Below are 15,876 nucleotides of genomic sequence, written 5' to 3'. Positions count from 1 at the left end.
CAAAAATCTTATCTTTTGTGCTTAGGAAGGGTGGAATCTTCGCAGCACGTTCAATAATCTAAAAAGGCGCCTTCCCCGTCGAAGAGTGTATCATGTTGTTGTAAGCAAATTCCACCAAAGGTAGATACTTTTCCCATTGAGTCTTCTAATCCGAGATATAAGACTTCAATAAAGCTAAAACCATTGAATTGGCAATCTCAGATTGCCCGTCAATCTGCGGGTGGAAAGATGACGAGAACTGCAACCGCGTGCCAATGTTCTCCCAAATTGCCTTCCAAAACAAACTCGTGAATCTGGGGTCCCTGTCGGAGACAATCGTCTCGGGCATGCCATGTAATCTGAAGATCTAGGCCACAAACAGTCTCGCTAAGTGATCCGGCTTGACTATTTTCTTCACTGGAATGAAATGAGCCTGCTTGCTAAATCTGTCAATAACAGTCTAGATACCATCGTGACCACTTTGTGTTCTCGGGAGAACAAAAATAAAATCCATTGCAATACTTTCCCAGGGGCGGGTGGGTATGGGCAAAGACTGTAACAATCCCTATGCTTTATGCCTGTAAAACTTGACCTTTTGGCATACCAAGCAACTGCGCACAAACTCGTCCACATCCTTCTTAAGTCTTGACCAAAAGAAGTATCTCTCTACCCCTTTCAAGGTCCGCGGTGACCCGTAAAAGGTGGACAGTGGCATTTCGGTCATAACCTTTTCCCTCAACGGCTGTGTAACGCACAACATGGTTTTCCTCATCAAGTAGCCATCCTAAATGGAATATCCCGCTACTGTCTCCCCATCCCGTATCCGTGTGAAAATGTTTGCAAAATCTGTATCTGTGCCACGGAAATAGCCTGAACCAACTTCCAAGACAAAGCATCTGCCACCAAATTCTTTTGTCCCTGCGCATGGAAAATCTGGAAGTGAAACTGTAACAAGATGTTCGCCCACCGCATCTGCTTTCTGATAGCTGCTTCCATGACAAGAGGTAGTGTAAACTCTGATGGTCTATAAAGACAGTAAAATCCGCTCCGAGTAGGTAGTGCTGCCACTGAGTGAGAGCATGGATAACCACCAAAAGCTCTTTCTCATAAAGCTGTGCTATCAATTCGGGCCTTCAAAACAATCGGCTCTCGTAAGCAATGACCTGGCCTTCTTGCATTAAGACCGCACCCAGACTACAACCACAAGCATCACAATATACTTTAAAATTTAAATGACTTCTGCAAGTCCAGCAAAGTCAAAAATGGTCCCGTAATCAATTTCTCTTTCAATGTCTGAAAGGCAGTCACCTTTGTGGGTCCCCACGAGAAAGGGCTCCTTTCTGTGTCAAGATATGCAAAGGGGAAGCAACCTCTACAAACTTTCTAATGAACCGCCTGTAGCACGAACACAATCCCAAGAAGCTTCTAACTTCGTGGACATTCTTCAAATCGGGCCAATCATGGATAGTCTCTATCTTGGCCAGATCCATCTGCACTCCTGCTGCTGACACAATGTGTCCCAAAAAGTGTATCTCTGGTAGGAAAAATTCACTTTTCTTCGCATTAATCACTAACTTGTGATCTCGTAATGCTTGAAAGACCTGAAGCAGATGTTCTCTATGTTCTGCCCTTATCCTTGGAGAAAACAATGATATCGTCAAAGAAAGTGCCAACAAATAGTCTGTACTCTCGAAAAATCTTGTCCATCATCCGGTTAAATGTCGCATGAGCATTGGTTAAGCCAAAAAGGCATCACCAAAAACTTAAATAACCCAAAAGTCGTCCGAAAGGCTGCCTTGTAGACATCTCCCGACGCGATTCGGATTTGATGATACCCACTTTTCAAGTCGATCGTGCTAAAGCACGAGGACCCTTGGAGTCGGTCTAGTATATCATCGATTCTAGGAATCGGAAATCTGTTCTTGATGGTGATTTTATTGAGAGCTCTATAATCGATGCACATTCTCCAAGATCCGTCTTTCTTCAAAACCAACAACACTAGAGAGCAGTACGGTGAAGTACTAGGCAAGAAAAGACCCTTTTCCAAGAGGTCTTTTACCTGATTCATAATTTCTTTGTTCTAGGCTCGGCTCCCATGATAAGGTGGCCGGTTCGGTGGTGTGCTTCCAGGTATTAGATCAACGGTATGATCTTCAGGACGAGCGGGTGGCAACCTGCCTGGCAGGCCCTCTGAGAAGCAATCGGCATGAGAGCAGAGAAAATCTTGGCGTTCTTTATCAAGTTCAGACATATTTGTCCTATCTTCATCACTCAACTCTTTCATAAAGATCGAGTAAACAAACAGACTGGATTTCATTAACTTTGAAATGGCCGAAGCCGATACAATAGGGACACACTCGCCCTCAAGTTTAATATCAAGTACAATGGTTCTGCCCTTCTCTGTGGTCAATGTCGCTTTCCTCGCTCGATAGTCGACCACGGCGTTGTTCTTGTGGTACCATGGAATTCCCAAGAGGACATCACAACCTTCCAAAGGCATTATGTAAAAGTCCTCATGCCCCAAATACCCCTGACAATGCAACCGAAGGTTGCCAATGACAGGTGTAATGGCTACGTCCCCGTCGGGTGCCGCTAGAACAGCCTCTGCAAGTGGTCCTATCTGATCGAGAGTGATCTCGAGCCGCGCCGTCAATTCTAGTGAAATGAAGTTGGCCTTGGCTCCTCCATCAAAGAAGATCAGAACTTCTTGGTCTTTCACTTTGCCCCAAGCTCAGCAATGTTCTGTACTCTCGTCCAACGTACTGGGATCGGTACCCACGCAATCTGGAACCAGTCCTGTTTTCATCTGGCCTGTTCGTCCACGTTCCTCAGTTGCTCTCAGACTCTCAGGTCTTTCGTCATTCTGTTCTTTTTGTGCCTTGTTAGGGCACTTCGCGGAGATATGCCCAGTTTCCAACGCATCCAAAGCACTTCCCCTCCTTTATGTAGCGAGCCCTCTCTTGAGGGGTGAGTTTGGGTCATGCATCCTTTTCTTTTTTTTCTGGGTTGCTCTTCCTCTTTCTACTTTCATTTGTCGAAGTCTGTTCGACCCTATGCGTCATGATCTTATCTGTGGGGTAGGTCAAACTGCCTGAGTAAATGGCAAATCCCCGTGACTCATCAACTCCTGAATGGAAGCTGACTTTTGTTCCAAGCAGTGATCTCAGATTTCTGTAGGAAGACCCAAGGTAAAACCGCTCAATCTGTTCTTCTTAAACGAAGAGGCAGGTAGAAAAGAGCTCCAGAATCTCTCGCAATAAGCGTCCACTGTATCCTTCTTGGTCATCCGAAGATGGTTCCAAGCAATTCGTATGTCGCGTTCATACTCTCGAGTCAGCCAAGAAGAAATAAAAAGCCTCTTGAATTTCAGCCATTTAACTGGCGTTGTCTTGTTTAATAGAAGCATGGACCACTAAGTTCGAGCATTCCCCTTAAAATAAGAGGCAGCCCTCCGAATCTTAGAGTGCTTTGAGTAACGCCCTCTCGAGAAGGCTATGTCAAACTGCTGTATAAAAGACAAAGCCTTCGAAGCATCTCTAGAACCAGAAAACGTGTCAAATTTAATTGACTATCCACCTTCCTTAAACTCTCCGACTTTCTTGCTTTTGTCTTCCAAAAAGTCATATTGGTTGGCTTTATAAAAATTCTTCTTCTTTGCGTAAAAGCTGTTGTCGTCAGAGTCCAAACTATCCGAAGACGAGTCCTTTGTAGAACTGTCAACCACAGGGCGAGATTTAGACTTCTTTGCCTTTTTCTTGTCCTTTTCGAAGCTTTGCTTTTTGCTTCGCTTTTTGCCTTTTCTGTCTTCTTTGCTCGAGTCAGAGGAGCTAGAAGAACTCTAAGAAGAAGAAGAAGAAGAACTGGGTACTCCTTCAACTAGAACACGTTTCTTCTGCTTTCTTGCCGATTCAAAAGTAGACTAACAGCCGAATAACCCAAGAAGTCAACGCCTTTCTTTTGCTTTTTGTCATGCTTTTTAGCTTTGTTCTACGCGTCAAATCAACCACCTCTTCTAATTCTTGCTCTGTATACATCCTGGGAGTAGGAGGTTTCTTGAGAGCCGGTTTGAGGGGTGGTTTTGTGGTCTGCCGCCACTGTGTGTGCACCTCATCAAAAGAAGTATGGCTCATATATTTTGCAAATTTTGGGTCCTTCGCAAAATTAAGAATCATCTGTGTTGCATCGTTGATCAATCGTCGACGCTCCATCTCTAAGAGCTCCGCCTGAGTAGGACGAGGCGGGCCATACTCCTCGCGTGAATCTTCGTTGTGATCTCTTCCGCATCTCCAATGCAGAGGAAGTCGACTGATCTTTGCCTATAGCCATAAGTGCCGTATAAAAAGGATCAGATTTCCCGTAGAAGAGAAATCGGCCATGCTCTGATACCACTGCAACCGACTTGGACACTCCCAAGTCAAGAATCTACCGCAACACCACAATAAATCACTTCAAAACAATTCACAGTTCACCATTGATTCGGCCGAGTTCCGTGCCTAGAGATATTGGCCCCAAAGACTGGCGCCCCTTTCGGTATTTCTTTTTGTATCATCTGCAACTCAAGGTACAAGCCAGTGGGAGGCTCTCACTCTCACACTGCGTCCAAATGCTCTGAGAAGTGGGAGGTCTGCCCACATATTTAAAGAGTTTACCAGGGATGCTAAAAGCAGAGCCCCAAAAGCTTTTAAAAATCAAAAGCTGTAAATTTTTAAAAACTAGCCTCTCACAAGGCTTAGTAAATTAAAGCATAGGCTCTCTCTCTCTTTCTCTACTACCTTGCGTAAATTAAAGCAGGGTTTCCGTAGATTTCAGCCTTCAATTTTTACGTAGCCAAAAGTTGTCCGTACACCCTGCCATGTGGCTACCTGCCCGCGAATGGCGCCGCATTTTCCGGAGCTGTCCATACAGCAGGCCACATCAGCAGTAGGCCACGTCAGCATTCATTCCATGACCAGCGGGGCGGGTGTATGTGTGTATGAGCACCCACGTCACCAATTTGTGACACTGGCAGTTATGTATGTTCAAAGATCAATAATAAAGACGTACCACAAAGGGAGCCTACCCTAGGTGCCACCGCATTTAAGTGGGGAATTCTGCCCCTCTGTGTCTTGTTTCCAGCTTTTCAATTCTCTTTCAGTTTCACTATTTGTTGTTTCGGTTCAGTTCGTGGTCTGTTTGTCTGTTTCATTGCCTTGTCAACGACTTGCCAGTTACCGTGGTATCAAAAGCGCCAGTTGACTTTTCTTCTACAAGAGTCCAATCCTATTTTATACAACCACCATGGACCCAAAAGCACCTCGTGATTCTAAAGAAGAGTACCAAGTGTGTTGAAGAAAAAGTTGAAGTGGAGGAAGAAGAGGAATCGGCCTATGAGGAACAAGCAACAGCTGATGAGGGTGAGCTGAAAAGGGAGCCCGAATCATTTGTTGATGCCGCCAATGCTCAGGATCTGAAGCGGCAAGAGGAAGTCCAGTTTCTTATGCAACACCTAATCGAGTATTCTCACGATGCTGGCTATGCAAAGCATGTGAAGGCATCGCCTATGGAAATCATTTAGCAGCAGGGGATCAGTTGAAACTTGACCCAAAGTCAAAAGACCCCAATGAAAGTCAAGACAAAGTCATCAAACGCGAAAAGGAGATCCACGTCTCCACTGAGTCAACGCCTAATTCACAGGGAAATACAGAAGCAAGTTCAACAGCAATTGAAGAACATGGGGCATTGGCCTTGCAGGCGCCATGAGGTGTCGCCTTTTCCAGTTTATGAAAAGGAAATCTGCTTTTTCAGACATGGCAGCCAGAGATGATCTTGGTGCATGTGCTGACGCATATGGATCCTCTTGTGCCAGCAGAGGGGTGCCTAAAGAACATATGGCAGAGGTACAGGTGCCAATGGACCTGATGACTATGAGATGCTGGACGAAGAGAACAAAGTTCACCTATGATGGGGGCCACTGCAAGAGGAGAGCGCGCATGCATCCATCTATGGTCCCATCTCCTCCAGCTCCACTGCAAGGCATGCTGAAACCTCAAATGAAATTGGCCTTGGCTCCATTGTCAAAGAATATGAGTCTCTCCTAGTCTCCAAGCCTTTCCAAGTTTCCCCATGCCCTGCATAGCTTTAAAGACTCATCCTCATGATGGGTTCCAAGAATGTCAAGCACCAATCTCGCATTGGTCTTTTCCTTTTCCACAAGACTTCTTCGACTCAAAAGGAAGACATCACAACACTTCTCCATCAGCTCATCTAAGGTGACCTAAAAGAAGGCACTAGCAAAGAGGCGTCCCTTAAGTTGTACGTCTGGAGGGTGTCTTCCTCCTCAAACCTCCAGTTTTCCATGCAGCCAGGATATTAGCCTTAAAGGAATGTGTCAACCACAAAAAAGCAAACAATCTCCTAAACTCTAGCCAAGTCTTTGGAGTACCAGTAGGGGCTGAAGTAAGCCAAGAGTTTTAAGGGGATCATTACTTAGCTTTTTGGCATGGTACACATTCTCTGATGTATTTGTCTATGTCAGCTCGTAGTGTTGGCCACTAAAAATATCTTTCTAAGACCTGTGTTGTGGACATTATGCCTCTCTGTCCTACGTAAGGAGAAGCATGTGCTTTATCCATCGCCTTTGTTCTAAGTGGTCGTGCCACACAAAGAGTATGGCGAAAATAAAGATCAACATCCTTAATAGAGTAGGGCAAAATTTTACTACCAGTTTGTAGTTGTTGCCAAATTTCACCGAATACAACTCGGGTAGAGATTCCAATTCTTGATGATGTATGCTCATTATAGCATTTCAAACTTGACAACTTGACCCCCTTTCTTAAAGTCCTTGGTCTTCTTGCTCCTCTGTTGACTGTCAGAAGAGGACAAGCTCTCCTCCTCAGAACTGCTAGATGGCCTCCCATGCCTTCTAGACTTTTTCAAAAATCTACATTTCTTGCTTTCTCTCCACTTCTTCTGCCTTTTCTCATCCTCATTGAAACTAGAGGACGACGAACTGCCGAAACTCTTTGAGGACAAAGAAAAAATCCTCAAAACGAGCACGCTTCTTGGATTTGCTTGCCACCTTGAAAATCGACTTCCGGCCCAAATAACTAAGGAAATCTGCCGATTTCCTCTTCTTCCGAGAGTGCTTCAAGCCTTTCATTACCAGGTTCATCTCTTTTCAAGAGCTCTATCCAACTCTTCTGCAAGTACAATTTCCACTTTCCTGCACTCTGCTTTCTTTTCAGTTTCCTTCCCGTCTTGAGAGGAGAATCAATGGCATCTTGCCATCTAGAGTGAATCTCATCAATTGGGTAATTCTTAAGATACTTCAAATATTTGGGGTTTGTGCAGTACTTGAACAATCTTTCCATACACATGTCAACTTGCAGTTAACGTTCGTACTCTGCTCTAGCAAACTTCTCCGCCGAAAATTTGCCCAAATCTTCATAAGTGGAGGAAAGCAAGAAGATACTCATTTCAGGACAGATTTTGGCACACAAGGATAGAAAGATAAAAGGTAAAGCGATTAGGTAGTTCTTGGTTAAATTCAAGAACTATCCTGCATTGGATGCAAAGTGGATGGAGGAGGAGGACCTAGCAGATACTCCTCAGATTTTGGAACTTTACCTTGAAGCATTCGGTTTAGCATAGTCTACTCCGATAGAACCTCGAATTCAGCGAGGGTGAATCTAGTGCAACGGGTTTGCACAAGAGGGGAGTCACTCCGCTCCTTTGTCAACAGATTACCCCGATTTTGAATAGAGTCACTGATGTCCCCTTTGGATTTCAGCGATACTCAAGGGCTGAGTAGTATTCTGTTGTATGAGTGTATGACAGGAATTCCCAAAAATGAATATTGTACTTGACTTGTTTGAGTGCAAGAACTAAAAGACGAAATCTCCAGCATTTCAGTCTCATATATCTCTATAGACATGATCGCAATAAGGATTAGTTAGTCGCGGATCAGTGAGGTCCGGAATGGATCTAGATGCGATTACTAAACACGTTGCTGGCAGTCATGGTCTAAGATTTGGAATGAATTTTTCTGTGATTTGTCATGTGATGTCGAGTGATGTCCTGTGATGTCGAGTGTCGATTTGTACAAGTGCTAGATAAGTCGTGTCTAGTGCGTCGGTCTAACAATCAATGTCTACTAAGACAGTTTATGGCCTCTGTCTGTTTTGCAAGCGTAATCGAGGGCGATTACAATTCTTTCAAGAGGGGGGTATGTCACAAACTGATGACGTGGCATGTCCAACTTATGGACCTTTGCCGAGGGGCCTAAGTGCCAGTAATAAGAAGCGAAGAGCATGTTGACGTGGCAAAATTGTACAAAATTCCGCAATTTTCGCGATTTCTTCGATTTCCGTTGGCTGCTTTCGGCAACGCTAGCTTTTGGAAGACATTGCTTTCGAAGTTTAATGCTTTTGGGGCTCTGCTTTTAGCAACCCTTGTAAAAACTTTATAAGTGACCCAAGGGGGCTCACTTCTCAGAGCATCTGGACACAGAGTCTGAGAGCGAGCACCAACGGACCGGTTGTTCTTTGCTCAAAGATTAGTATAAAAAGAAATACCGAAAGAGGCGCTAGTCTTTGAGGCCAATATCTCTTGGCACGGAACTATGCCTGGCAGTGTCGTCTCTCTTTTGTTCTGTCAGTCAATTTGAAGTGAATATCTACTGTGTCGCGGTAGAATCTTGACTTGGGGTGTCCAAGTTTGTTACAGGGGGCCTCTCAGCCATAATTTGTAAGTTGGTTAAACTTCTTCTACTTTTGTTTATCAAGGTTTAGGCCCCTCGACCAGATTTTGCCAACTAGGACATGCCACGTCATCAATTTGTGACAGGCAACTCCCTGAAGATCAAGCTCTCCGAGACTCTGCATCCAGATGCTCTGCGGAAGAGAGGCCCTCGGGACACTCATGAACAGTACAACAAATGCCCAAAAGCAAAGCTCCAAAAGCATTTGACCCCAAAAGCCTTGTGCAAAATCTGCCTACTGTTGTCCATACAAAATTTGCCTCGTCATCACCCAATTAGCGCAAAATCCGGGCCATCCGGACAACCAGCAAGTCAGCGCAAATTGCGAAGACAACAGCAAGGCTTTACGCTTTTGCATCCTAGGGTTTAGGTCCCTAGGCCAGTGTAACCCCTTGTCCTCTCTGCCAGTTTTTTAACTTGGGCATGCCACGTCACAAACTTGTGACACTACACAAGAGAGTAGCCACTCCAATGCTTTGTCACAAATTGAGATAGGAGTCATCCGATTTGTCTTGCACATGTTGTGGGTACTTATGTGTTGACAGTGCTTTGCCTGGTCACTACAATATGATATGTATATGTGTGTTTATATAAGTATCCGAGGTAAAATGTTTGCACCATTTTGTCTCGATTCACCAATAAAGTGATATGAATGATGCATATGATAAGGTTTAGCACATCTAGTCATTTGTTAGAGATTGATGAGGTTTGCATGTGATGGCTAAATGATTCATAATGATCATGATTCACGTCTGAGATCTCTACGGGGATAAAGATGTGAATGTGATTGTTGATTGTTCAATGGCAAGTGTTCTTTGTGTGAGTGCATGATTGTTTGGTGCATGCATGTCTACATCAAGTCAGCAATGTCTATTGAGCTAGTTTACTGAAACCGGCCCGTGGGGCGGTAGGAGTTGGCTTTCACCCGAAATTCTTTACTTTAGACACACACAGAGCACTTTGCAAAGGGTAACCTGTAACGGGGATTAACACCTAAGTACACACACGGCTCGAAAGCTAGAATGCTCCGAGCAGACGCCGACAACCTGTAGGCCCCAAAATTGGTGCCCCTTTCGGTATTTCTTTATTCTTTAACAGAGGGAATAAAACCTGTGATCTCCTACAAGCTGCCCCGCACAATCTAGGCTAAGAAACACCTGTTTTGGCCCGATTTCGGCAGACTAACTGTACTAGGACGCTTCACAGTCAGTATCCCCACACAATAGGTGACTTTCCCGACGCATACGGACACTTTGCAAAACCTGGCGAGAATCTGCAGCACGCTGAATTCTCTGTTTTCTGCCCCGAAAATGCGCCAATTCACCTGTACAACGGTCCCCTCGCGTCCCCGAACCTCCTGGGGGTATTAGGGTCCGTTTAGGGCCAAAACCCTAAACCTGCAAAAATACACAGCAGGCTGTAATTCCCTGTTTTGGGCTGCCGGTCGCGTCTGTGGCAAGACCTCGAGCTCCCGCACCTGTAGGGCTACTTGCCCTTTGAATCGAACGAGATTTCTAACGTGAAACCTCTCCGAATTCACCTGTACCTACGGGGGATTAGCCGCTAGCTAATCCAGTACCTGTGCAAGAGGCTCTTGCCTCAGCAATCGCGCATGAACCCACATAACTGTACATTGGTCAAATGAAAAGCCCACTAGTGGGGCATAACATACTGCTCGTAGGGGAGAGAGAGAGAGTAGTGCGTAGCGTGCAGGGCATCACTCCTGGCACCGCACTGTACATAAGAGGGAAAGGAAGCACTCCATAGCTCGTAACCAGTGACAGAGAGTTGCAAATAAGCCTCCCAGCTATGAAATCAGCACTAACTCTTCCTTGCATTGGAAAGTGCACAAAAATGTGACACTTGGCGCATTTACAAGCATTTTCCCGTTTCGGGTTCGCCGCTTAAAAATATCCCAACTGATCGCCCAGTTGACTTCGCGGCAGAGTTGTAAAATGTTCTCCTAGTCATACCGGAGGTAATGACGCGAACACATTTCTCGGCCCAAAATAGTAGTTCCCTAAATTTTAGGAGATGCTTCCGTTGGGCTCCCACTGGTCTTCTGACCATCTATCCTCATTGGGACCGCATCCAAAAATGCAATGTGGCCCAACTGTCGGATACTTTCCTGTTGGTAGTCACACCTTGACTTTAGGCCTTTATTGAGTTCACTTCCTAGTATCCACCAACTTACTAAGTGCGACGGGGGGACCTATATGATCTTGCTCTGAGCCTAGACATCCTCTTACCATACGAACTCCAGTGCCGACCACTTCCCGTCTGCCGATGAAACTACTGTTCACATTGGCCATGCAATGTCCGACCGTTTGCTACTTCAAGAAGAGGGTCTCAAAAATAAAACAAAACCCCTTGGAAAGAAACCAACAACTAAAGTTAGCAATTGCCACGTCCTTGTGACATAGTTAACAGTTGCCACGTCCTCGTGACATTTACTGTTTACTGTCTCTTTTATGAACATAATCAAGGGTGATTACTCTTCTTGGGGGGAGGGGGGGGAACATGACCATACAACCAGACGAGGGGAGCATTGGCCGACCGAATCAAAGGATCCAAGCCTTAATGGGGGCATGTGTGAAATGCCATAGGGTTACTAGCAAGAATCACAACGCAAAACACGGTGCGTTTTGCTTACGATCGCTAGTCTAACTCATGCATTTCATATGTGATGACAATTGTGCACGTTTTGAAGCCGTTTTCAATTTGTTCAAGATTGTGGTTTCAAGGTATGTACACTTTATCACCACCCATTAAAGAGCACCAACCCGTTACATGTGCCCCCTCTGACTTCCCTTCGGGAGCTCCTCTGACTTCCCTTCGGGAGCTAAGGTCCTGAATAGATACTAAATGCTCAATGCAATCCACCTCCATGCCAAGCTTGAGCCTTGCACGCCTCGTATACGGACATAAGATGGAATCCAAGCTGAAGCACTTAACATCAAAATGCAGTGTGAGGTGTGATGACAAGGGAACACACAGGGAAGATAGCGAGAGAAGAGAGAGAGACACTAGAGAGAGATGGAGAGAGAATGTGTGCTCAAGCCCTACGGAGGCAAACTTTGTTATCAGGAGAGACTAAGGCTCATACCTCTACATTGCCAAAAAGTCCCCCCCCCCCCCCCAAATAGGGGAGTAACAATAATACCTGACACACGTCTGAATAACCCATGTCAAATAAATGGGAATATGAAGGGTAAAAAACATAAAAATAGGCGACCAACAAAAAGACCACAAGTAGCACACCGGATAAAATCTTGGAAAATGCCCCAAGAAAAACCTCACAAGCCCAAGCAAAGCCACAAAGAAGCCCTCATTCACAAGATCTAGACAAGAAAACGCACGAGATGACCTCCAAAACTCTAACACCCACTCTCAGATCCTAGGTACAAAACAAGACCAAGGATCTAGGGCCTCCAAGAGTAACGAAGGAATCTCAAGCCCAATCCACCACTGCATCAAACATAACTCTCTACAGAGAACTACACAGCCCAACATAGACAACCATGTCCTCCAATGGCAAATAGTGCTAGCAACTACCATCTGAGTAGGCCAGGTCCATGCAACTTGTATCAACCATGCAAACTGAAGCTCCCCCTATGTCACAAAGTGATGACGTGGCTACCGACAGCAAAAACCCTAATTTATGCCAAAAACCCTAAAATTCTTGCAAACCCTAATTTTGAAAAAACCCTAATTTCTGGAACTCCTAATCCTAACTGCTGGCTGAAACCCTAAAATGGCTGGAGGTGGAGAGAAAAAAAAAAACATTTTTTTTTAGCGACGCAAATCCAGCTTTTGGCTACGCTTTGGAAGATAGAGAGAGAGAAAGGCAGAATTGCTTTATTTTGCTCTCATTGAGAGAGAGAGAGAGAGAGAGAGAGAGAGAGAGAGAGAGAGAGAGAAACTGCTTTTGAACTGAAAGCTTTTGGGGCTCTGCTTTTGGGCATCCCTTGTAATCTTTATATACACGGTTTAGGGCTCACTCTGCAGAGCATCTGGACGCAGAGTCTAAGAGTGAAACCCTAACCGCTCTTTGTACTCTGACATTGATTTAATACATAAAGAAATACCGAAAGGGGCGCCAGTCTTTGGGGCCAATACAGAACTCCGCCGGGCCAGTGCAAATCTATTGTGATCTGTGAATTGTTTTGAAGTGGTTATTTGGTGCTGTCGCGATTGATTCTTGACTTGGAGTGTCCAAGTTTGTTACACCCTACTATACACCATGCCGTGTGGGCATATCAAAAGCTATAGGTTATAAGGAAAGTCAAATATTAGATGTTCCAATGTGAACATCATACTTTTAACTGGGACCTTAGTCGGTGCCAGCCCATCATAGGCCTCATGACATATAAAAATGGAGAAAAGCCTCATAAAATGCCAACAATGCCCTCAAATTGGGCACTAACCTCCCACTTCCAGCCTACCCAACTGGGCAAAACATGGCATCTCTTGCTGGGAAAGTGATGTATACGTCACTCACCCCTAGGCACAGCCATTAAATGGCCCTTGCTCCCTATACATTCTCCTCAGAGATACCCGAGCCACCACAAACATGGGGTGATACTCTTAACACAGTGCACGTAAAAGTAAAGAATTTGAATGGGTTATCTTGCTTTCAAGGGACATATTCTACAAAAGGATCAATGTCGTAGGCTACAATGACAAGGCGTAGTACAATGGGTAGGATTCAGAGCGATCGATAAATTGCCATGTAATACTTGCTACCTTAAATAACAACTCTGATATCGAGTATCTGACTCAATTAATAGAAGAAAATAACAACTTTACATTCAAAGACAAAAGAACACGACACTGAGGACATAAACAACAACAACCAGTTCCCTAACGAGAAAAGTCTTCAATCAGAAAAAAAATGGGTATAAAGGGCTTCTTTATATAGTGTAGCCTGCACACTAGCTTGTGCATCAAAAAACCATCAGAGTCTTGAGATCACACATACACTATTGCACTCGTCCAATAAGGCTTTGTTTGCAGTCCTCTCCAATCTTGTAGCACAATTGAAGGATTGCACATTATCGCAATAAGCAGGACAAATTTTCAGCCACCATGCCCAACTGAGTTCAATTTCTATTCATCGGATTTGCTTCACAAAGCAAATTCATCCAAGCCCATGTAAACGTGTTCAAAAGAACGTCTTAGCATTTACGATTTTTTCTTTTTTTAATGAACTAAAATCCTTTCATTGTAGAAGTAAATGTCTGAAAACCCAAAAATGACTTTGCAAGGTTCAGTCACGTATGTTGCTCATTAAGGCTCACAAAATTTTCTTTTAAGCTAACCTCTTGTCCTCCACACGTAAGTGTGCTCAATAAGGCTCAAAAAATTTACTTTGAATTGTCTTCCACAACTAATGGATCCATAAGCTTCATTATCCAACCCTTTCTCTCCTCCCATTCTACCTTACAACTATCTGAAGCACACCCTTCATAGACAGGGAGGGAAACAAACAAGAAACCATAGAAACCTTGGTCTAAAGCTGGGATGCCTGTGAATACCAAAAATTGAAATTAGCTTTCTCAAATTAAATGCTGCTCCTATGCAGTTGCGCCTCAATCCAACAATTTTATGTTCACCATTGTAGTTTCAAAGGGCCACTATTAATTTAAGAATGTACCTTGCGGCGACCAGCTACCATGTGCCTTTCAGAAGATGGTGTGGATGCCATGTGGTCCTGCTTTTTGGAAGGAGGAGTGGATGTCGCAGCTTTCATGGGTATGCCAGGCATCTCTGCAGATGCCATGCCCTTGCCCAGATGCGCAAATCAGCATGCCTTTTTGCCAGGATCAAATCCAGCTGGGCTGAGCCGCACCATATCAGCTAATGCATGGACAGGTAAGTAAAAGCTTTAACCAGAGATGGAGGTGGTCGGTGAATCAGATTCGCGCTTTATAATGCTAATGGAGAGATCGGCGCTCGACATCAAGGCTAATTTTGAGAATGAAGCGGCCAAGTCACCGTCGCTAAGTGCTTCACAGCGAGTCGTGGCTAGGATCCTGAGCATGACGGAATTGTCTGAACGCAGCCATTACCCGCCAAGATCCATTAAATCATCTCACCTCGCGGTCTCTATACGATCCAGATGCCGCATCTGTACCTAAATAAATGGTTAGCGCCCCCTCCCCCCATTAGAGGAAACAGTTGCAATTTAAATTGATAAGTAGTGGGCTTTGGACTGTGTTCAAGTCTCATTGCTGCTACTGGCATCATTTTGGAGCCATAGAGATGCCGAAAACGACCTTCCAACGATCCAATTAAACAGCGAGAAAGAAGCAGAGAGCTTGAGCTTTTGCAAGCACACACGCACACACCACAAGAGCACACACATAGCCAGAAAAAAAAAGGTCTCTACCTCCTTCAATCTTTAATTTGATGGGACTCTTATAAATCCTAGTTCTATTTCTATAGATAACCAATTGCACCCTATTTTTCAAGTGGAATTTTGAAAAGTATGTTCTAAGACAACAATAATATGCAATCGTACTTTAGAGTCTTCAAGAAGGGATATCGGATAGTGGTTTCAACAACAAAAGCTCACAGTCCGCAAATCATCAATCATAATTAAAATATTATTTGGATTTTTTATTTGTTGCTAGTACAAGCCGTTCCAAAAGCGGATCTTCATGATTCCTAATTTGAAAGGCATAGCTTGTAGAAAATGCTATGCACACACACACTTAAATCAAGCCAATTGTTTGAGCATAGACCAATGAAGCTTAAATCAGTTCGAGCACAAGTGAATGCAAAATTAATGCAAGCATACTAATTGATGTGTGTGTATGCACACGTTTTATTCCAAATCCCCAATTCTTGATCCCAATAAGCCTTTGTCATCAGGAAGGAAGTGGCCATAAAAACGTATCCAACACTAATGACACAAACTTATCAGCATTAAGTCAATCTAGTGTAAAGAAGTATCAATCGATCTAATGCTTGTGAACAAAGGGAAGCATGAGATTTAGCTTTGGATCTAAACCACGTGTAATTAGGAAATACTAATCACACATGTGTAGCTCTGGTACCATTTGTAGAGTTTAGGAAGGATAAATTGGAAAACCATTCATAATAATCAACACTTAAACACACGGTAGATAATGGAGTAGAGTGTAGACACAAACTTG

At 44.2% G+C, this 15,876-nt stretch overlaps 1 protein-coding gene across 1 annotated transcript in view; it reads right to left on the bottom strand.

Annotated features, from left to right (window-relative positions):
• The window catches only part of BLI (protein BLISTER), a 49,339-nt gene extending 34,440 nt beyond the window's left edge, over positions 1-14,899 (bottom strand). The window contains exon 1 of the mRNA XM_086511128.1: positions 14,373-14,899. Within this exon, the coding sequence (XP_086367254.1) occupies positions 14,373-14,498 (126 nt within the window). The 5' untranslated portion in view covers positions 14,499-14,899. The remainder of the gene's footprint in view (positions 1-14,372) is intronic.
• Between the last annotated feature and the right edge of the window lie 977 nt (positions 14,900-15,876).

The sequence above is a fragment of the Adiantum capillus-veneris genome, chromosome 4 (assembly GCF_014529385.1).
Source record: "Adiantum capillus-veneris isolate H3 chromosome 4, ASM1452938v2, whole genome shotgun sequence".
NCBI lineage: Eukaryota > Viridiplantae > Streptophyta > Polypodiopsida > Polypodiales > Pteridaceae > Adiantum > Adiantum capillus-veneris.
This window is presented reverse-complemented; position numbering and strand designations above follow the sequence as displayed.